At 46.8% G+C, this 23,657-nt stretch overlaps 1 protein-coding gene across 3 annotated transcripts in view; it reads left to right on the top strand.

Moving 5' to 3' along the window:
• Nucleotides 1-13,114: 13,114 nt before the first annotated feature.
• Nucleotides 13,115-23,657, top strand: part of FOXN3 (forkhead box N3) — a 136,706-nt gene continuing 126,163 nt past the window's right edge. For 2 of the 3 annotated variants that reach the window (XM_082485925.1, XM_082485923.1), the window contains exons 1-2: nt 13,965-14,730; nt 16,195-16,751. In XM_082485925.1, coding sequence (XP_082342051.1) covers nt 16,209-16,751 — 543 coding nt within the window. In that variant the 5' untranslated portion in view covers nt 13,965-14,730; nt 16,195-16,208. Of the gene's footprint in view, nt 13,338-13,964; nt 14,731-16,194; nt 16,752-23,657 lie in introns of those variants that run through there. The other variant, XM_082485924.1, reaches the window with a different exon arrangement.

Raw genomic sequence — 23,657 nt, 5'->3', positions numbered from 1 at the left:
ACCACCCTGGACTTGACCTAGCCCCACGCCACTCTTTGAAAGCACTCTCTCTGTGTCCCTTCCCCATAGCCCTTCCTACCATGCTCCACCGTCCTTTCTCATCTCCCAGACCGTTTCCACTTTGGCCATGCTCATGCTGTCCTAGGCAGGTGCCAGGTGTAAGCCAGGCACTGGAGCCCGCCTGAGGAGTTTGGTTACTCTGAAGCTGCAGCTTCTTTAAAGGACTGAACCTGCGTAGGGCCTGATGCGTTACGGATTGTGTCTGTGTGAGGCAGCATCTTCCAGCGGCTGTTCTCTCCATGGATAAAGATATCGTCAGCTGGAGTGCTCTGCTTCCACATTTTGTATGGACATATTAAGTGCTTGGAAGAGCTCCAGGTACTTCAAGTGAGATTATAAAGGGAAAACTACAGAGTGAGACTAAAGTGAAAGCATGTTGTTAAGACCATTTTATTGAAAAAGAACACCCTTTTCTGCTATCTGGGTAGACACAATATTGATAATTATGACTGTATGATTAGAAGTTCATTGGTAGGTATGTTTATGTATTATGTTTTGTTGTTTTGTGTTATGTTTTATGTTTATGTATACCTGTAGTTACTTCAAAGAATGAAATACAGAATTAACTGTATTAGTAGCACTGTCTGAACAGTGAAAGGCTCTATAAAATCAAGAGAAGTCTGCATAAACATGACTCACGTGTCCTAGATATACAATAATTATTACAATAGAGGAAATAGGGGTTTCAAGTAAAGCTATCAGGTGGCAGGTTTAAAGCAAAGGAAGGACTTTTTTCACACAGAAAGTAGCTAAAATGTGGAACTTGCTACAGGCTGTTGTTGATGCTAAAGCTTACGTGAACCTTTCTAGACAAGTTGATAGAAGAAAAAGTATCTCTGGGTTTATAGCACACCACCACATCTGATCACATCTTTGGCTGAAGTTTTTAAGCAGCAGGTCTCTGGAGGTACAGGAGAACACTCCAGAACATCACTGTGCACTTGCCCTGCTCTTCCTTAGGATGTGGCTGGAACCAGGACAATAGGTGAGAGGAGCTTTGGTCTGACTGCCGCCTTCAGCTCTTACAGTAAAGGTGAAATGGAATTATGTGACAGGGACATAAAGGGAGAAATAAAGGTAGAGGGCTGGATGCTGATTTAGTTAGCACTGGTGTAAATCCAAGGGTTCAATCAAATAGTGCATGAGAGCCGCAGTGTACTGGGGTACCTGAGAGCAGCTTTAGCCCACCTCCCTGAGGACTCTGCAGGCACCAGTACCACTCTTCCCACTCAATAAGGCAAGCACAGGCATATATTTTCATCTGGCTGCTTCCAAGATCCAAGACCTGCCTGACCTATGAAAGAAGAAACTCTGCTCAAGTGGAACCCGTTAACTTCAGTACGGACCCCCTTTGGGTACTTGACAACTAAAATCCCAGTCTTGAAGAGACTTGAGCACACACTTGCCATGGCATGCATGCACACATACCTGCCTGCACACACGTGCTGGCTCACTCCCGGAGATGAACTGCTTGACAAGGGGCCATTCTACAAGTCCAGAGGGGTTTGTAGACACCAAGTCAGTGTCTACAGGTGCCTTAGGAGAGCCATCAACAAAATCCAGTAAAAGCATGCAGTCCTCCAGATCCAGTGATGTGCACGTAAGTGGCCAAATTTGCCTCATTGTCTTCTAACAACTTTGAACTTTGCTGATAAGCATTTTGATGCAGAGGCAGTTGCTCTTCCTTTGCTTGCTCAGTCCCTTATACCCCAGGATCTTGGTCCGTAGCTAAGGAGCACGTGCCAGGATTACTTTCCCAGAGCAGCTCACGTGCCAGGGACCCTCCTGGTGCTGGACTTGTGCGGAGTCTCCAGCCAGACAGCATCTTTAGGCCCAGTCACAGTCCCACAGTTGATGTGTGACTGCAGCATGTCTCTGGCTCCCTAAATCTGATGGGTGTGTATGAGAATCCAGAGTCAACCATGGCTGTGTACAAGGAGTGTGTCAGACCAGCACTCCGGCAGAAGAGCAAGTAATAAGTTACTGATGGCAGTGCTTGCTCAAGCCCGTTTGTTTTGCCTTCTCCGCTATGCAGAAGTTATGACAATAGACAGAAATAAGTAAAAGTAAAGGCGATAGAGGTATTCTCTGGCCTCATCTGGCCAGTGCTTATGGACTTTATCACTCTGTAAAGCTGTGCTCTCCCGCCAAGTACCCCTGTAATCACTGGAGCATATAAAAGTTGGTTTTCTTTGGATTGGGACCTGCACATGGTTATGGATGAACAGGGAGGCAATTTCATATATAAGGAGGTGAGCATTATGCAATTCAGAGGGGCCACAACTTTTTCCTTTGAGTTGAATATGTGAGTTTTTTTGCTTTGTGAACATCCAGATTTGCTGATTTCTGGTAAGAAATGTCTACACTTTGTTGTAATGATATGACCAAAGCACAGAGGAGGCCAGCCTTCCTGACAGATGGGCACACACTGGGGTCTTGAGAGCCATGAGATTATGTGGTTTGGAGAGCTGAGAGGAAGGAGTTGCAGGAGCAGTTTTTCAGTAGAAGTAATGGCTGTAGATGGCTTAAATTTGCAGGGACTGCTGTCTCAGGGCTGCCCAGGTGACCGCTTAGGTCAAAGCCTTCCAGGGCACTGCCCTGGTTTGAGGTAGAACAGAACCAATTTTCTTTTCAGTAATTTTACTTTTCAGTTAAGTCTGTTCTAACTAACTGCACTCTCTGAAAGTAATGGCATATTTTTCAGACAGTGTCTGCTTTGTCGTGGTTTAGGCCAAATCCACCACTGGGGACCCGAAGGACTCCAGACGGGACCGACAGATGCTCCCCTCTACCCCTCTACAAAGAGAGAGGCAGAGGAGGAAAAAGAGACTTACGAGTTTAGAAGAAACTAAACTACTTTAATGAAATATTAATAATAAAATAAAAAGAAATAATGAAAAATATATACAAAACCGTATCAAGCTCCCGAGGTGACAATCACATCACCGGCTGGCACTGGGGCAGTCCCAGGCTGGACTCAGTGACGGACGGGAACTGGATTCCGGATCTGGAGTCAGGATTGGGATCACAGGCAGAGAGAGTCCTCCTCAGACGTCGGCCATTGAAGGAAGAGCCCGTGACCCTTTGATCCCTCAGCTTTTATACTGAGCATGAGGCAGATGGGATGGAATACCCTGTTGGTCAGTTTTGGGTCACCTGTCCTGTCTGCTCCTCCCTGCAGGTGGGACCCCACTATGCTTTTCCGCTTCCGACCCTCCAACGGGGCAAATAACAAAGTTGGTTGGCCTTGGGGGTTATAGCAATAAGTATAAGCAGGAGCCTCTCTGCGTACCATGCCTGGGCATCAGCTATAAACATTGGTCTTATCACTCTGAGAGAGTGAACACTGTCTGCACAATATGCAGTTAATTTCAGTAGTTAGAAGAGGCCCAGCTAAGAAGCGAAGTTACTGAACAAAATTGGTTCTGTTTTACCTCAAACCAGGACAGCTTCCAGAGTGATAACATCTGATGCTTATAGTTAATACCAAGGGATGGTACGAAGATGTTCTTGCTTATACTTATTGGTATAACACCCCAGGGCAGCTAACTTCGTTAGATGCCCTGATGGAGGGTAGGAAGCAGAAGAGTGTAGAGGGGTCGCATCTGTGGGGAGGAGTGGACAGGACAGGTGACCCAAAATGGGGTATTCCATCCCATCAGCATCATGCTTACTATAAAGCTGAGGGATCAAAGGGTCAGCCTGCTTCTTCACTGGTTGGCATCTGAGGAGGACTTTGTCTGTTCATCTGCCTTTGATCCTGGTCCACATGTTCTGGAATTGAGATCTGGAATCCAGTTCTCTGGATCTGTCCTGAGTTGCTGAGTCCAGTCTGGGACTTTTCCAGTGCCAGCCGGTGACACGATCATCATCCTGGGAGCTCGATGCTGGTTTTGTATATATTGTATGCATTTTATTATTTTCTTATTGATATTATTATCTTTTCTTTTTACAATTAGTATTTCATTAAAGTAGTTTTAGTTTTCTTTTCAACCCATAAGTCTCTCTCCCTTATTCTCTCTCTCTTCTCTTTTTGGGAAGGCAGAGAGGTTAAAGAGGGCATCTGTCGTTCATGTTAGTGGCCAGCCCAGCCTAAACAAGGACAGGCACCCTCAACAAGAGGAGTGGCATTGCCCAGTCAAGAGATTCATTGGCCATCGCAGCCAAGCGTTGGCTTTGTTGCACGCAGTTAAAAGCTGTACCGTCAGTTTGTTTGCTCATCCTCCCCCAGGTTTGGCATTCCTCTGATTTTGTAGCCAAGCGTAGGTTGTTTTTATTTGGACCAAATCATGCCCTGGGGCAAAACTGACATCACTGCTGGGCCTCATTAGGGAAATGAGGAGCAGGGGTGTGGGGAGCCAGCTGCAGGAAGCACCTCCGTTTCCCACCGCTGAACTGGGAGGTGAACTCTGCTCGCCAGACAGGTTAGTGGGGTCCGGCATGTGACGGGGTTTCAGAGCAGTCCTTTGCCAACACCCTTCAGCTATGAGAGGCTCAGGAATCTCGTCAGGTGGAGAGCTTTTGATAAGTTAAGACTTGCATGCTATGTGGTATAGACTGCTCCGTTGTCGTTTTGCATTTGTTGGGGGATTTGGGTTGTTTCATTTTTAAGTGTCATTTTAAAGAGCAGCACTAACAGGGCAATGGGGTTTCTGTGTGTCTCTGGTAAATTCAGAATCATGGATGTAAATAAATGAAAATGAATCACATGGTTGTCAGTAGGTGGTAAAGTCGTTTTCTTCAAGTAATGCAGTTGGTCTTACTCTGCTTAGTTACAGTGTTTCCAGGTTGGAAGAAAGAGAGTGATTAGTGAAAATTGCAATGATCATTTCATTTGCAAGCTTCCTTTGCTAGCCCCTTTTTTCCTTATGTTTAGATATCACTGTGATGTGGCCTTATGTTTCCCACACTTTACCTTGTTTTATACCTTACGCAGTGACTGGACTTTAGCTATGTAATTCTCGGCTTTCCCTTTTATCTCGTTGTTCCCGACCTTTGGAGTTGGGTTGTGTAACCAGAGGTGCGAGTAACATTTTTCCACTGAAGATCAGACACGTGTCATACAAGACAAGGTCTTTAATGTCACTTTGTAGTCGCTAGTTCAACATGCAACTAGTTACTAAAGTTAACTTGTATATATGGCGAGCAATTTATCTTCCAAAATAAAGTACTGTTTGAAGAGAGCCAGTGCCTGTTCCAGCCCCCCAGCAGCAAACACCACCGCTTGTGCCGCTAACATTGAACTGTGACCTCTCTCTTATTTCAGGCTAAACAGGATAACAAAAGTATTCTTAGAAATGGGCTGTTTCTAAACATATCAGAAACTTGTTTGGTCCAGGACCTGAAAAAATGAAAGTGTGTTTTTTGAAGTCCTCTGTTTTCATTTTGGAACAAATCAGAGATGTTCACAGAAGTATCAATAAGCACAGGCTCTGGAGATCATAGAATGGTTTAGGTTGGAAGAAACCTTGAAGGTCATCGAGTTCCAACCCCCTTGCCATAGGCAGGGACACCTCCCACTAGACCAGGTTGCCCAAGGCCACATCCAGCCTGGCCTTAAACACCTCCAGGGATGGGGCCTCCACAACTTCTCTGGGCAACCTGTTCCAGTGTCTCACCACCCTCAAAGTGAAAAATTTCTTCCTAATATCTATTCTAAATCCACCCTCTTCCAGTTTGAAGTCATTACCCCTCATCCTGTCACTACACGCCCCAGTAAAAAGTCCTTCCCCAGCTCTCCTGTAGGCCCCTTTTAGGTACTGGAAGGCCGCAATAAGATCTCCCTGGAGCCTTCTCTTCTCCAGGCTGAACAACCCCACCTCTCTCAGCCGGTCGAGATGGGCTGCTCCTCATTAAACATGCACGTGCCGTTGTCTTCTTACTTCTTTAGACCTGGCCTTCATTTTGAGGTCAGACTTTAATTTCTGAAGAATGTAATTTAAAGCTATTTATAGTGCTTCGTGATTACCTGCAACTACTAATGAAAAAGACTTGGCAACAGAGAAATAAATACGTAGCAGCTGCAGCTGCTTTAACTCTACTAGATGTAGTAAAAAAAGAAAGCCTAAACATCTGAGCAAGTTTAACAAGGGGGCAGAAGCAAGTGAAGTGTCTGTTTGATTGCAAAAAGTTTTACAGGCAGAAGCCAACAACACAGGAGGCACCGGATCCCTGTATTTAAAGTTTACTTTGCTGTTTGTCTTGAGTGGGGTCACTGTTGTAGTGAATAATTTATAGGCAGCATGAATGAGCTCATTAGTCACCTTTTCAGAGCTTAAATGAGTTTTGCGGTTGTCATTACATGGGCCTTCTGTTCAACGGCGCTGCAGAAGGACGGTTCGGCGGCTGGCTGGCTTGTGGCAGGACAGCCCGTCTCCTTCCAGCCTCCCTTGGCCTTTGTCTTCTACTGAAACCTCCACTCTACTGCCTATTGCTGGTCCAGTAACCTGCAGTGGTTTCTCCAGTGATAGCTTTTTTCTTTTTTTTTTTTTTTTTTTTTTTATATGTGATGTTTGGTTTGATCTTGTGTTGTTTTCATGTTGTATTTCTTTTTTCCATTGTGGAAAAAAACCCTGAAGATTATGTGACAAGTGATGTGGAATAAGTAAAACCCTCTACCTGCATACAAGCAATAAAAGTGGCTTTTCTCCTCAAAATTTTCTTCTAGCCATAGCATTTTTTTGTCCTTGAAATACTTATGGAAGTGCTAAACTGTGCTGGAACAAGCTGAACCTTAGAAGGAGGCGTAACTATCAATGTTTACAGGACTGCAGATTTAAAATTAAAAAAAATTCCCAAGATTATTTCGTTGTGCTTTGGCTGTCGAGGCCCACTCCATCCTTGTGGCATCCTTGTGAGAAACCTGTGGAATGAGAAATTTGCCAGCAAAAAACCTGTGAGCTGTCAGATGCACTGTACCTCCCAGGTGACTGCAGCTGTTAACTGAAGTTACCTGTTGCCAAAAAGACTGGAGCAGTGCCAAAAGACCCAGCATAAATTAATTCCCCGGTGAATAAGTCAGTCCATAATCCTAATAAACTTGTGTCACAAAAGCTACTTGCAGGGAAACCCACCTCACAGGACGTGAATGTGGCAGCCGGAGGCGGGGTGGGGGGGGGAACTCTCTGGTCATAGCTGGCAACAGAAGTTGCTGGTGGGATGCGGGTAATTTAGTTGTGCTTTTTCTCTGTGCCAGCTTTCCTCCTTCCTTCCCAAATTTCTCTCTCCCTGGCAGCTGCTCTCTCATTCAGCCGCGGAGCGCGCCTTGCCTGTGGCTGTGGAGGGGAGCACAGGAAGCTTTCTGCAGATGCTACTAACTCTTTTTAGTCCTTCCACTGCAATTTTTCATTGTTTTCCATTCCTTGTTCCCTGATGCATTTGGTAGGCTGGTATGTAGAACTGAAAACACACCAAGGATAGAAGTCTGTGTAATCATTTTATGACACTTCGCTTGTTTCCCAAAACCTGTATCCTCTCAGCGTTCCTTTGCAGACACAACTGTAGGTCAGCCGTGCTTGTGCTTCATCACCGCATCACCTCATACAGGCGCTCGTAGCTGCCTCTGTGTTGCTCGAGTCCGGGAATCTGGACTCACATCTTACAGGATTTCCTCCGGGAACAGTGTTCAAGAAACGTACAGGAAGAGTAGTGCTGAGTGGTGAGTAGAGGAAAGCACCCTGGAATATCCTGTGCTACAAAGAGCTGGAAATCAAGCTGGGACTCAGTGCAGTCGTGGCTAGGAAATCCACCTGGCGCAAGCAAATGGTCAGAGGAGAATAATCATCTGCTGGCTGATAGCTGTAGTGTTTGGTGTCAGTTCCTGAGACCCTCAGTTGATGAGATGTGATACTGGTAGGTCCTGTTGCAACTTAATTTTGTGTGCATAGATACACAAATAAAGGACAAACTCCTGAAGTCTTTAATGAAACGAACAGCTTGTGTTCAGGAAAGCTGAGGCAGGACTCGAGGTGTTGTCCAGAAAAAAATTTGTCTTAGTTTTATAAATTCAATTTGGCAATATGGTTTGGGAACTTTATAAAAAGAACTTGGTTCTCGATTACAGTTTTCCCCAAAACTTGTGATCTTTACTACTGTGCAGTGTTGGCTGCTGCTTCTCCTCCACCACCTTGCTTTTAAGAACAAAAATACAGTTGATTTCTGGTTCTGCTGATTACTTGTAAGTTTGACTTCAGCTGCCAAATGGTGAATACTAATGTCGAGATAACTCCAGGCCACATTTTGCGGCGTTATACCTGTATGACAGATAGCAGAGTCCAGACACCAAACCCCAGAAAACAGTTCTTTCTATTTTCAGTCTCTTCAAACACTGCAACAGTATGAGAAATAGCTGGCTTGTATCACAATTAATGTACCAGCTGTGTTAGGGTAGGTGTGATTTCAGACCAATGTAGCCATTATAGCAGAAGATTCCAGTAAAGATGTGTTTATGCCAGCAACATTTTGCTTCCTACTGGCTGGGCCACTAAAATAAGCTGCACTGGCAGAAGCTTCCCTTTACCAGTATAAGCTAGGTTTGTGCTCGGGGTGCTAGTATGTCGTGTAGTTACACTGGGAAAGCAGCTCTCATATGGACCGTTTTTAATAAATGTGTGTAGGACAAATGAGCATGCATGATACTCTCCTCCCACCACACTCATGTACAGAAACACACTTGCTGGTAGCTTGTCAGCTGTATGTAATTTTAGCACTAAGTATACTCATTTTCTTAGAAGCTGCAAGTAAGTGTTACTACAATAACATTGTAAATGTGCATACATTATTATATAAAGAAACTATTTCATTAAGACTCTGGAATTTATTGTAAGAAATTCATTATAATTTAGCCTGTGAAACAGAAATGCTGTAGATACTTTTGCTTGTTTGCATTTCTGACAAAGCTTTGTGTCGGTGCTCCTTTTCTCACTGATTCAGTTCTGCTTCTGTTGGGTTTCGCCAGCTGGGGCAAATGAGAACTTGAAGAATAATTAAATGAAAGCTTGGGAAAATACTTTGTAAATCTGATTCCATGGCCTCAAGTGAATAAGCAAAAGATAGATGTCCTATCAGCAAGCTGGAGTAAGCTGGGCCTTCATTGCGTGTGCAAGTTATACCTTTAGCTAGCGCTTGGGGTGGGAGAAGAAAGGGGAGGGCGTGCTTGTCCGAGGCATTGGGGCAGGACGGCAGGGTGCGACTGCGCTCGGAGCAGCTGGGAGGCAGGAGCTGCTCTTTGTCACAGGCGTGAGGCACTGATTGCCAGCCCGTTCGCTGCGTTACCTTGGTACGAGGCAGAGACTCTGGCTGTTCAGGTGGGAATTCAGATACGGCTGTTTCTCTGCCCCCAATGTGTGCATAGTGCAAACAACAAAACCAGGTTGGTTTGCCGTGGTTAAAAATGAAGAAGTGTTGGTACTGCAGGTTCCGTATAAGGGACTGGTGAAGAACGCTGGGAACAGGAGCTATGAAAGAGGAAATGGGCAAACACATACTGTATTCACAATTTAGTTTTCAATAGTGCCCGAAAGTACGCAATGTGCTTCTGCTCCGTACAAGATTAAATCCATTGCCTCAGAGAAAACAGAAGTTTAGAAATGGCAAGACTGATGGGGGACGCCATCATGAACGGGGAGGAATGGGAACAAAATGAGATGGGCAGTGTGCAGTGTCAGAGCCCAAGATGTGTCCCACTATGAGGGACTGATCACAAGGGGCAGCAGCCCTGTCCACCTCGGTCTTTAAAAGGTACCCTGTACATCAGGACCCTTGCAGAGTTGGGAGGTTTTTGGGTACAGCTGCATGTCAAATTGTAAATCCTAATGAGCAAGCTTAGTTGGCAAACTTGCAGCAGACCTCAGAGAAGAAATCTGACTCTGATGTAGGGAGAATAAACATTAACAAGGATGTCAGTCAATGAGGACATTATAATTGGACATCAGGTTAGGAACGGGGGCTTAAAGGCAAGGATGAGAAGTGCAGGCCTGCTGAACAGTGAGACCAGTGAGGGCAGAAAGTAAGAGATATTAGCAAGGTCATGTGGCGTGGTCGAAATACTAGCAAAGGAAGATGTTCCTAGCAGAGATGGAGGTGGAGGGGGGGTGATGAGCTTTGGAGGGCTGATAAAAAGCCCGTAACCCTTGCTGTGCTCCCTTTGCAGCTATGGCTTGTGGGAGGTTATCAGGGATTCCAATCTAGAGGAGGATAAGAGATGAGTATAGGGAGATGGCTGGAAATCCTCATTTAAGTAAGATACTGCAACATCTGCAGTTGGTATTCTGGAATCTGGGTGGAAAGATTAGACTGTTGTATATTAGCCCACGGGGCTAAAGTGCAGCTCTGCACTGTTGGTACTTCTAATTGGCCTTCGGTACGGCAAATATTTTGGTCTTGATGTACAAACAGTTTCATCTGTCAATGTTGCAAATCTTCTGCTAAATGAGTTACTATTATTCCTGTCTTAGAAATGGAGAAATCGACACCCTAATAAATTTGGTGGCTTGCGTAAGATTACAGTGAGTTACTTGATGGCCATATGTTGGATGTTCTGATGCTGCTGTAGTCTCTAAGCCAGCAATTAATGATCTTTCAGTGGTGTCCAGTGAGACTGTATTCTCCTTTCTTAAATAAGTTGTATTAACTTTTCCAGCAAAGAGCCAGAAGAAGCTGGGGGACAGTCTCCCCGAGGGGCAGGGTATCAGTGTTTGCCTTGCTGCTGGTGTTTTACTGCTCTGCAGGTCAGCAGCTGCTGAGCTCAGGGGCGAGCGGGGACCAGCAAGAGGCTGCCCCGCACCACTGCCCCTGGCGGGGTGCCTGCATGGGGAGCTCCCTGCCAGCCCTCCCACCCAGCACACAGGCTGTTCCCCTGCTTTCCTGGCCTTCTGCATCACCCACTGCTGGCCCCTGAGCTCCGTCACACTGGCTTTTCTGTCTGCACGGCAAACGTCTCGCAGTGGTCCATCGCTGTAATCCTTAGTGTGCGCTCTGGGGAAATTCCTACCCACCGCGGAAAAGATAAAAAACTTATATTATTCCACCAATATTGATGGGGAATTTTGCCGCTAATTTTGAACAGAACTGAGCTGTGTACCTGAATAGGATGCAAACATACAAGGTGTAATATTCTTTGCATACTACCCTGCATCTCATGAGGCTTCCCCCTTCTCACTTCAAAAATACTTCTCATTAACTGAATTCTTCTTGGTATTCTATTCTAAGACACTTGACTTTCACAAGTGATGATAAATGCGATAAATCTCCTTGCTTGCCGATAGAGACATGTTGATTCACTCGGAAAAACGTCTGAAGCATTTGGAGTAAATTCAGGTGGGTGGAGTTACAACTTGGTAATTTAGTTTGGCTTTGAAAGCAAAGGGCCACGAGATAAGAACTGTGTAAACTAATGGTCTGCTGACTGTTGGAGTGTTAGGGCTGGTGGAGTCACAGGGCAGGGTTGGTTACCAGTGAGTAACGATGATACTCTGCTGCCTGATAGGTATTCTTCCCATTCTTCAATCCAGCTGCTGGCATGTCTTGTTGAAAATATGCAAGAATGTGAAATAGTAGTTCACTGGATAGGGGAGGGAAAGCTATCTGCAAAAGAAGGTCTTAGCGAGTTATGACAGGAATTTCTAGTTTGAGAGAATCAACGAAACGCTTTTCAGACCTGCATTTTGAGAATCAGGCAGTTGCCACTCTTGTCTAAAAATGCGAATATCGCAAGTGTCAGGAAGATTAAAAGAGGCAACCTGTGCCTCGGGAAATGTCTGAGTACGGACACAGACATGCAGTAGGATACAGTGGTGATCCTGGTTAAGCAGAGTAATATTGACTGTGTGGGCCAGCACAGAATTCCTGCAAGGTCTTGAGACAGCTGTCCTAACTTTTCTAAATAAAATAGCTAAAATGCTTTTCTTCTTGGCTTAGGGATAATTTCTGTGTCCAGGGCTGCATTGGAAAGGATCTACCAATATACCTGTATTTCTAACTCGCATTATGTTGTTTATACGTTTCTGCAAGCAGACCTTTTCTAATACTTACAAGGAAAATTAATTTTGAAGTGTGCTAAATCTGCAAGCCTTGTTTACCCAGAGTGGAAAATCCTTGTTTTTTGCAGATCAGCTGCGAAACAATTTCACGTACTTGTTTTGCGGGCGGATAGCCGCACCTCTGTAATGCTGTGCTGCGGACCACTGATGCTGCTCAGGATGGAGCACGTCATGTATGGGAGACTGTACATCTCGACTGGGCAACTTCTTTTTTTTTTGTTTTTAAATCAAGTTAGTTCCCTCCAATTAACTGATGGGAAGGTTTGTGGTTTTTTTTTTTTTTTTTTTACCCAAGTTAATACCGGTTATGCCAAGGTAAAAGGGAAGAAAAACGCACCATTCTTCCTAATTAAACTAGGCCTTATTTTAAAGCAAATTTCGGGAGAAGCGAGGCTCTGGCCTGTCGGGTCTTTGGACCGGCGGTGCCTTCCGCGGCCACCCGGTATCTCCCGGCAGCGCGGCGGGGCCCTCCCGTCACGCCACGGGCGGCGCAGAGAGACACTCACACAAGTGGGAGCGCCGCTGCCGCCGATGAGGACCGGCAAGGCTGTCCCGCTCCCTCCACACCGCAGACTTTCTCCCCGGCCGCTTCCCGCCTCGCAACACCCGCCCGCCCTGGGGGCAAACGCCGCTGGCCCGCCGCGACCCCGCCGCCGCTAGGCCCGCCGGCGCCCGCCTGCCTCCCCCCCCGGTGACCCCACGACAGGCCGCCAGGCGGGGGCCGGGCGCCCCCGCGGCAGGACGCGGCCGGTGGCGGCGGACCGGTGTCCCCGCGGCCTGCCGTGAGGAGAGCCGCCCGCGCCGCCGCCCTCCCCGACTGCCAGCGGCCCTGCCTCCTCCTCCCCTCCCTCCCTTCCGCGGCTTCTCCCGTCTCGGCTGGCCCAGCCCACGTTTTCCCTCTCTCCCCTCCCTCCCTGGTCATGTGTCGCCTTTTTTGTTTGCAGTGGAAACAATTTCTCGCTCTTCGGCTCGCACCGAGGCGGACCCGCTGCCCGTCGGGAGCGCGGGGCGGGCGAGGAGGAGGGGGAGGGCAGGCAGGCGGGCGGCCGGGCCCCATGCTGGCGGCGGTGCCCCCTGCGCCGGGACCCCCGCGGCACCCTCGGGGCTCGGGCTGAGGCGGGGGACGCGCGATGCCCGGCTCCGTCAGATGAAAGTTTGCGCCACAGCCATGAAGGGACCGCGGTGAAACCACCGCCCCCCCCCTCCTCCTTTTTCTCCTCCTCCCCCCCCTCCCACCAGGTGAGTTGTTGTTGGTTGTTGTTGTTGTGCGCGGGGATTGCGCAAGGCGCTGGCGGGCCCGCCGGGGGGGGACGGCGCGGTCCCACCCGGCTCGGCTCGCCTCGGCTCGGCCGGCCCCGGCCCCGCGCCACAACTTGGCCAGGAGTTGGTGCGCGGCCGCGGCGTGCGCGCCGCCCTCTCCCCGCCGAGCACGGCCGGCCGCGCCGCGGGGCCGAGCCGCGGGGCCGCCTCCGGCCCGCGGTGGTCCCGCCGGGGGCTTCCGGGAGCTGCTCGGGCAAGGACTTGGGAATATGCATAAGCACAGACACACACACAGACATATATATATATATATATATATATATATATATGAGGGTTAAAGAGGCGCCGCGCGGTGCGGAGGGCCGCGATGCGGGCGCGGGGATAAGTTGCCTTCCCGGCGGGGCCGGCGAGGGCCGGTGACATCTGGCCGGCATTGGAGGTATGCGCGCCGCCGGCCGCCCGCGCCCGCCCCGCCGGAGCAGTCCCAGTCTCCTAGCAACGGCATTGATTGGCTACGGTGGCGGCCAATGGGCGCCCGCCCCCCCTTCTCTTCCCCCTATCACCCCCCCACCCGTGCGACAAGTACGGTGGGAGCGCGGCGCGCGCAGGGCGGGCCGCCCCGTTGCGCCCCCCCCCCGCACCCTGGGCCGGGCCAGGCTGGGCCGCGGGTGAGGCGGTCGGGCGCGGCGGCCCGTGTGGGGAGCGGCCGTGTCACTGTCTGGTGGGGCACCCGCAATTGGCAGCGGATTAAAAATGTTCGCCCAACTGCGGGCTCTCATGTGACCGGCGCTCCTTTGTCTGGCGGCGGGGCGCCGCGGCTGCCGCCACGGGCCTCGTTAACCCACCACTACCACCACACACGCACCGGGCCCAGGCACGGCCGGGCCCCGCCGTCGCCGGCGGGGAGGGGCAGCCCTCGCTGGGAACCCCTCTCCGTCCGGGCTCCGCCGGGCCTCCCTGCAGCCGCCGGTGGCCCGGCCCGGGGGGGCCGCGGGCCGTCTGGTCACCCCCGGCACCCGTGAGGACCGCGGCTTGGAGGAGGGGGGGAGAAATAAAAAGGAAAAAAAAAAAAAAAAAAAAAAAAGAAAAGGGATGGTATGGTACGGCCCTTTGGGAGGATTCTGGCAAATAAGCAAATTAAACAGAAAGAGAGCAGCATGTTGTCATAGCAACAGCGCAATTAAATTACTTTACTGTCAGCCATCATATAATTTTCCTGTTTAGAAGCTCATGGGACGTAACTTCCATTTGGAGTCAAAGTTGAGCGTGCGGCGTGGGTAGGCGATGCCGGTGCCCTCGGACGCTGGCGGTGCTCGTGTTTACCTTCTGGCTGTGCTGGAGGCTGCTCTGAACGCTGGGAAGTGGGACCTACGTAAGTTTGGCCTCCCGGTGTTTATATCTGCCTCCGTATTTTTTCCTCTCCCAGATACTTGTGTAAAACCACACATGTTCACTGAGCCTGGCGGGTGATGGCGTGTATTAACAGGCTTCTGGGCATAAAAGTTCTATGTGTTTCAGTAAAGGCTGCTTTGAGTGCAAAGTGTTATAGAAAGACCTGAGGAACTTTCCTTTTTCACTTTTGCTGTTTTGTAACAGCTAAAATGAAGTCCATCGTTTCCCAGAATGGCTATCTTGCTCTTTTTTTTTTTTTCCTGTAGATTGGTGGTTTGTTCTGTTACCAGTAGGTTATTTTCCCTTCGTTTACAGTATTGACTGTGTGACTGCATGACTTCAGGGAACTGCTGAGGATACCTTTTAGATACTGGGAATCATTTTGATCTTGTTCAGTGTTTGTGCAGGAAGTTTCATCGTTTTTAAGTCTGTTATTAACTCTTTCCAGTTTTTATTTCACTGCTGTTCACATCTCCAGACTTAGATCCTGGCAGTTTTACTGTACGGAGAAGCTAAGGGAGCCTGTCTCCTGCTTTTGAAGTGGAATTGTTGGGCTCCTGTCTGCTGCTTTTGAGTTGGGCAGGCGCCCAACTTCACCCAGTTTCTGAAGGGCTTACGCTTTCCCGATAATATATTACTGCCCCCAGGTATCTGCCCCTGGGGCCCGCTGGTGCAGTATCCTCTGCAGCTCGTCCCACCTCTCCCAGGCCACTGTTGAACATCACAGCAGTCTTTTCTGACTGTGCTTTCTACCATGTCTGAAATACAGTTCAGCTTATGTTAAAATCTTCTCTGTTTACATACATTTTAAAGTGCTCTATTCCTCTGGTGCTTGTTTCCCTGTGTTTTGGCCCTGGTCCCAAAACTACCGTGCTTTGCTTTCCCTCCTCCCTTCTCCCACCCTTGCTGGTTTTGAAGTTCTGCTGTCATTTCTGAGTGTTGTTGCAATTGCAACTAGTCAGATTGGATGCTTGTCTGCCTCAGCCTTTAGCCAGAGTGATTTCAATCATGGTGCTGTTGTATTGTCCTCAAAAGTGAAACAGCTGAACTTAATCTGAAGCAACTGGCCTTAAGCCCCTCTATTTTTTTTTTTTTAAGTTTGCATGCTTATTAAAGTGATACAATCAAAGTATTCAATGATTTGATACAGATATTCATTATTAAAGGGACATGTCGTTAGGATTTCCTGTGTGAGGTTTCATGTATGTGCAGAACTAAGGTGTATCAGAATTATCACCTTATTCCATTGACTGAAATTTCTTCCCTTCTCCTGACTTCAGATTATTTTACTGAGCAGTTGTGGACGAGTGTTTATGTGAGTCTGTCATTTTTAATACGGAGTGATTAGTTAGGGAAAAGCTGTCAAAATGTTATGCAGTATCTTTTCATGAGCTAATTTGTCTCTCTGTTTCTTTCTTCCCTTCTTTTGGATTTGCTCTCCCAGGAGTTGCTGTCTAAATGGGTCCAGTCATGCCTCCCAGTAAGAAGCCAGAGGGCTCAGGAATTAGCGTTCCCAGTGGATTGAGCCAACGTTACCAAGATAGCGATTTATCAAAGGCACTTCACGATGACGAGGACCTAGATTTCTCTTTGCCTGCCATCAGATTAGATAAAGGGGCCATGGAAGATGAAGAACTAACTAATTTGAACTGGTTACACGAGAGCAAGAACTTGCTGAAAAGCTTTGGGGACTCGGTATTAAGGAGTGTTAGCCCCGTTCAGGACATCGGTGATGACACGCCACCGTCTCCTGCCCACTCTGACCTGCCCTACGATGCCAAGCAGAACCCCAACTGCAAACCTCCTTATTCCTTTAGCTGCCTCATATTTATGGCCATTGAGGACTCGCCAACCAAAAGACTGCCCGTAAAGGATATATACAACTGGATCTTGGAACACTTTCCGTATTTTGCAAATGCACCCACTGGATGGAAAAATTCTGTGAGACATAATCTGTCCTTGAATAAGTGTTTTAAGAAAGTGGACAAAGATAGAAGTCAGGTAAGTTTGGAACTATGGAAACCTGTCAGCCTCTGAAAATATTCACCTGCTAATCCCAGAACGTGTCTGTAACAGTGAAAGGCAGAATATGCAATGCTGTCCCTGGTAACGTAGTTCATTAAATTCAGAGAGCAAACATTTCTTTAGCATGGCTCATTCTGATTTTATTAAATTCATTGTCTAGACATCTGTAAGAAAGTACTCTGTGTGTGTGTGTTTTTTCTTTTCCCCCCCAGCTGGTGTCTTCATGCATAGTGGTTAAATATTGTTTTTAGTTATCATGCTGTGGTAATGGTTTCCAGCTATACTAGATGAATGTAATCATGTTATAAATAGGCTGCTTGCTGTTCTTGGCTTATACAAATGTATAGTGAAAGGGTATGCCTTATGTAAGAGTCCATCCCTTTTTCCCTAGTCTATGTTGTAATCTGAAAAAACTTTTCTGTCTTTTAAACAAACAGAAGTAGTTCTGAATTTTGGTGATGAAGCTTTGTTCCATTTTGAGCAGATTTTAGAGAAACTCTTCAAATAGAGGAGGCAGGTCTGGTGCCAAAGGTGAAAGTTACCATTCACCAAAATGCCAGTTCTCTCCCTGGGCTCATGTAGCTTCTGCGACTGGTACGGTGGCAGAAGCCTGGGGAGCACGTTTTTGCTTTTGGATCTCTGTTGTTGTCGCCTGGTTTCATTGCTGAACCCTCAGCGGCGTCTGCAGGAAGAGTCTGTGTGCGAGGGAATGGGGAAGTGAGCTGAGCAGTGGAGGCAGTCCTTTGCATAGCCTTCTACCACGTCAGCCTGCTGGGGAGAAGGTATCAGTTTCCAAAGGGGACCGTCTCAAGGAGCAGTGGTCTGGATGGCAAAGTACTAGTATACTGATAAAAGTATCAGCTTGCAGATTAATTTCACAGGCCTTCTCACAGGTTAGGGAAATAAATAGCAGGTAAAATCACATCACTGACAGTCTATCTCTAAAATTGGCTGAAGATCAGAAAGTGGACGCTTTCTCCTGGCAGAAACAATAGAAGCGCTCAACTTCTGTATTTCAGGGAAGTAAATGCTGTGATTGTCTTGTACCTTGGTTACCCTGAAACTAGACTTCTGTTGGTGGTGCTGTTCTCCCTATTTTGTGTGCGATTTAACTTTAAAAGCTGCGGAATAGGAGCTCAAGTAGCTCTAGAGGAAAAGTTATATGTTCTGCTAAACTAGCAACTTTTCATTTTGGATTCCTTAACTCTCTTTTCTCTGGAGCTTCCCTTTTTCAAACGATTGAAACTTATCATCTTTTTTTTTCTTTTTTTTTTAATATTATTCCCTAGAATCCACTGTCCGCACATTGCTGATCGCACGCTGTATGTTGGTATTTTTATAAATTAGTTGCTGTGAAAGATTGTGTGTGAGATTAAAAAACCTGTTCCTGAACTGGATCCTGTCTTGTGTAAAGCAGAGTCTTAAAGTCTTGTTTGGAAGTGAGACTGTAATAACAAGTGCCACACCAGACTTTTATGATGCTGTCCCAGACCATAAGAAACTTTCACACAATACATTTAAAAAAAAATCCCAAAATATTGTAATGGGCAAGGCATGTGTTTAAGGTTGCCGTTTGTGTTTTGTTTTATCCCTCTTCCTCTGTTTACAAGTTGACTATTTAGATTACAGCTTCCTTCCTATGAGGAACTTGTCTTCATGCCTATCTGTCAAATATCCGGCAGTCTGCTGAGCTCGTATGAACAATACCACGACGCGCTGCTTCTCCGCAGGGAAGTGGCGGAGCACAATGCATGACTAGTCACCTACGTCTTGAATCCGTGATTAGAGCCATGGTTACATAGCTAGACAACAAGGTGTGGTGGGAGGCCTTGCCTTTATGAATAACGAGGTGGGGTTTTATTCATTCCTGGAAAATCCCAGGTTATGAGAAAGAATTTCTTCCATCTCCTGGAGATGCTAATAACTGCAGGTAGCCAGCATTAAGGTGAATGAGTTGAGAATCTCAAAGGTGAAATGCACCAAGGCAGGTCATTTAAATGCCCTGCTGTTTTTTTTTTTTTTTTTTGGTTGTTTGTTTTTTGGTTTTTTTTTTCCCCTCATGTCCTGGCCAAGGGACGTGGCAGACAGAGTCCTGAGCACAGAATTGGCGGTCGGTCAGAGTTGCTGAATCAGGTGCTTGATAGCTAATTGTAGACTTGGACAGCAGTAAACATCAACTGCTGGCTTTGAAAATACCTTCGTGTGTGTGCAAGCACCCACTTGGGGTTGATTTGAGTACCTTGCAGCAAGCATCTCTGCTGCTCAGAAGGAAGGTGCCCATCTAAAGGGTTCTCTGGTTTGGGGCTGGGGCTCAGGGCAGGGTAAGGTGGGGGACTCTGCTCTGTAAGGAGTCGTTTCATGCTACTTCTTCCCTTTTACAGCCAGATTCTGCAAATTGCAGATTTGGAGTCTGCCTGTCTTACTGTTTTTATGGGGGGGGGGGGGGGGGGGGTGGAGCATTTAGGAAATGGCATATTATAAAATGCTAACAAGATAGCCTCTGAACCATGTACAGTATGGGGGGAAGGAGTTAATCAGTGCTGGGAATTGCAGGCATTTGCCAGTTGATGTGCATTGACACACTGTGAAAAGCTAGAAGCTTTTCCTCTCATGGTTGTGCTTTCCAGTGTTTGTTTGTGTAGCCTTTCAGTAATCGGTTTTCTAAAAAAAGTTCTGCTGAACACTTAATTCTTTTTTGAATTCCCTCTGCATAGTAGTTTTCTCAATCTTGGCTTCCACTAATTTATATTCATAGGGCTAAATATGTATTTAAAGTAGGCAGCTTTTTCTGCTTGCATGTGAACGCTTGCGTTTCCTGATGGGAGATCCTCGTAACAGTTTAAAAAAAAAAAAAAAAAAAAAAAAAAAAGACTTACAGGCTGCATCCTGCATCACTTGAGTTTTTGACTTGCCCTGTCCTGGTGCTTTTAGGTTTGGTGTGGAATGCTGCGGAAAGACGTTTTTCTCCCCATATTTGTTTGTGCACTGCTGCTATTTCACTTCAGCTGCAATGCCATCAGGCTTACCTGGCGAGCTGACAGAGTGACTATTCATGTAACTTTGCGATGAGGACGATCTCCGGGATCGAGAGACAGAGAGCCAGGCTGAAGAAGGGAAAATGCTGAGCCCTTGATTGTACAAACCTCTCTGCATTGAACTCAGCAGTTTAATAATAGTTAGTCAGAGTATGAAGTATCACATGACAGGGAGTAGATGAGGAGTTCCCTGGCTTTGTTTATACTGCTAGACCTGTGAATTCAGTCATTCAGATTAATCCTATTGTGAACATACAGATCTAAATGTCCTCTAGTGTGCCCCATTTAGTACAGCCCGTTAGCCCATGACTTCCCTGACTTCCCTACCATCTGGTCCTTGGCTATAGAGAGGAATTTTTCTTGTATATGTGTCTCCATAGCAACGAGTTTGCAGTTGATATGGAAAGTAAGCAGTTGCCCTAGCAACGGAGTTACTGATGTGGCAGCTTCTCTGCTTGCAGGGAAAGGGCTAAGCTAGTTCAGACGCATTATGTAGGTTTGCTGTAATTATAGCTGCGCCCACTAGTGCTGCTCTAGTTGAGGGTCTGTTGAAAAATTTTGTTAGAAGCCCTGTTTCCCCCCCCCTTGAAGATTTATTTTATTTGTGTAGGGATTCCTGCTTTGAACAAAGGCTGGTAGGATTGTATTTTCAGGGCATGAGATACGTCTGTGTCTTTTATGAATGCAAACTTTCTACATTGTTATTATCAAATGAGTGGATGAGGGGAAAGGATGTTTGACCCTGTTGGCTTCTCTGCAATTTTTTTTTATCTCAGTGAACAGCCTGTGGTTATAGAAGCTGGGGCTCTCATCCCATGTTCCTTTCTGCTATTCTGCCATCTTTTCCCTAGTCTGTGCTTTTTCGGGCATCCATCCTGTCAAGAGGGTTCCTCTTTGTGTCTGCTCTGTGTTGTCTGAGACAGGGAAACACACGCATGCTCCTGGCTGTGCGCACGCTGAAGAAATTCAAATCTCTTAAAGATTTGTTTGGCACTCGTGCTGAGGGACGTCTTAATAAAAATGTAATGAGGGTAAAGGATATGTTTATGGGGACGGGAGAAGAAAATTCTCCTTGCTTGATGTGGAAGTTATTCTTAGAAGTACGTGGTCCATAACTGGGTCATGGAGATCCAGCCAGGCTCCTCCTCCGTCTGGAGCAGACATTGAGATCTGAGGACTCCCAAGTGGTCCTTGGCCTCTGTGAGAGCCGGCATCCAACTTGTCCTCGTCTAATGCACTGCCTCTCATAAGCACTCTGCCAGGGCACCTGACAAGAGCCGTGGGGGACCGTTTGGATGCAGGAGACTTTTCAGGAGTCCCTCTTGCCAGTGTCTTTTCTCTCATGTGGTAATGTCTGGGCTTTTGACAGGTAAAGCCCTGCAGAAAGATAAACGCTAGCTGGAGTGAGAGGAAAAGGAGCCTGCTTGTTCTTCGTTTAAATCTCCTAATCCAATCTGCATATACACAAAGGCGAGGGACCAGGGACCCTGTCTTCCCTCTTTTAACATTATTATTATTATTCGAGAATATTTCACAGGAGTGTGAAAGCTCAGTGGCACTCTGGAGATAGGAACGATCTCTTCCATTTTTAATGTTGTTATCACCTAGACTGACCCAAATAACACAAGCATCAGAATTTCACTGTGTTTATAACATCTGATGGAGCTAAAGTGTCAAAAAAACCCAGCCAAAAAACACCCCAAAACCAAACAGCAAACCCCCTCAGATTCATGTTAAAGACTTCAGATAACGTTGACTCCATTAATAAAATAATGTCCTAAATAAGCTGATCCAACTGTTAATTTCCCAATTTGTTAAAAAGAGGTGGTGTGTTTTTTAAACTGGAATTTGTCTAGTTTAACTCAAAATCCATTTTCTTATACCCCAGTCTGTTGTACTAAAAAGCTGTCTAGTATCAGAAATTTTCTTCTCAAATTGATATTAGAGAAATAAGGGTCATCTCATTCCAGAGCAATCATAAATCTCTAGAACCATACTGTAATATGGGGTTTCCAGATATCGGATGATTTATGGAGAGCTTTTCTTGAACCCTTTCAGTTTTTTTGAAGTGCAAACCCAAGAAATTATGCTGAATATTTAAATAATAGATTTCCTAAAGCTGTGCGTGGAAATAACATGCTTCCGTTTCACTGGCTTCCAGCTGGTTGACTTTACATCAGAGCTTACTCTTCGCAGTGGTGTCTGCCTGTATTAACTAGTTTAGAGCTGTACAAAGCATAATCAGTTCTTTTTCAAGTAATGATGAAGAGCTGGCAATATCTGGAGAGTCCTCTGAACCTTATATCTGAGGTATTTATGTTATCTTGTTCTTAGTTAAGATAGCCCGTGGGCAGGCGCCCTGCTGGGTGGCTGGGATGTTAGTTGCACATTGACAGGCTATTGACCTATCGAAGGGGATTGGCTACTTAGGTTAAACAAACTGGAGTAACTGGCCATGTCTGTGCTCCTAATCCACAGCAAAGCTGATATGAAGTGTGTTAAGCAGCACCGAAAGAGCCTGGAGAGGAAAGCAGGAGCGAGCCTCTCTTTACCCGTTGGGTTTGGGCTGTGGTGGGGTTGATGAGTCTGTTTTTCAGCCATGCTCACAGCTCCCTTGCTCCTGGCTGTTTGCTCCAACACCTTTCTGGTGCATGAATTTTTGCATTTCTGTGACAAACCATGGATCTGGTCAGAGATCTGATTCAGCGGAATTTTTATCTTTCCCTCTTTTTTTTCAATTCTTGAGTTGCTTTTCAGCTTAATTCCCTGATTCAGGTCGTAGTGCAGTCTAACAAACAGTTGTGCCAAGATGACAAAGGGAGTAGAAATAATGGGGAGGCTGGGGAATGCCTCTGCTTAGGATTGCTGGGGAGGCAAGCCGTTCTAGACAGAAGAAAGGCCTTGATGGTGGCTGGCAGCTGCAGGGAGAGTCAGTGCTGGACAGCTTGGTGGGGTAATGGATGGTCCCTACAACAAGGTAAAGGCTAGGGTGAAATGGTGGAAGGAGGATGGAGCCAGACTTCTTTTAGTGGTTCCCAGTGACAGGGCAAGGGGTAATGGGCACAAGTTGGAACATAGGAAGTTCTGTTCAAATACACGGAAAAAATTCTTTATGGTGAGGGTGACAGAGCACTGGACCAGGCTGCCCAGGGAGGTTGTGGAGTCCCCTTCTCTGGAGATTTTCAAGACCCACCTGGATGCAGTCCTGAGTAATGTGCTCTAGGCAATCCTGCTTTAGCAGGGGAGTTGGACTAGATGATTTCTAGAGGTCCCTTCCAACTCTGTAAATTCCATGATTCCATGAAATAAGAAAAGAAGTTTAAATACAGTGGGAGGCTTTCTTTTGCAGGAGATGTTTTCCCTGGGAGCAGGACTGTACTATTTGTTTTCAAGTGGCCTGTGTTAGCAGCTCTTTGTGGTGTTTTATAGCTGATTTGAAGTGATCAAAGTCTGGATTGCCACCATAAGGCATGGTCCCTGGCCAGCCTGGCCACCTGGTCCTTTTGCTGGGGGACTGAACTGATTCAGGGCTGTGTTGCCAGCCCGTCTTGAGCTCATACTGGCATGTGTGTCACCACCACACCATGAACGGGCTGAAAACTATTTGTGTTTATTTTTGTTTGGGTTATTTTTCAGTGGGTGAATTTAGTTAAATTCATTTTCAGCTCCCTGCTCATCTCATGGTCATTGTGGTCAGAAGAGCACCAGTGTCAGCACAGGCCGTGGGCTTAGCTCTGTTTAATCTGGCACAAAACCGTGCCTGCGGCGTTCAGCCAGCTCAGCGCCGACCCAGCGGCCGCAGGAGGAGGTGTGGTAGGGAAGGGGCAGGGGATGCTCTTACCTTCGA

This window comes from Vanellus vanellus, assembly GCF_965231255.1.
Source record: "Vanellus vanellus genome assembly, chromosome: 6".
In the NCBI taxonomy this organism is placed as follows: Eukaryota; Metazoa; Chordata; class Aves; order Charadriiformes; family Charadriidae; genus Vanellus; species Vanellus vanellus.
Note: the sequence above shows the minus strand (reverse complement) of the source record. Positions and strands in the feature narration are given on the sequence as shown.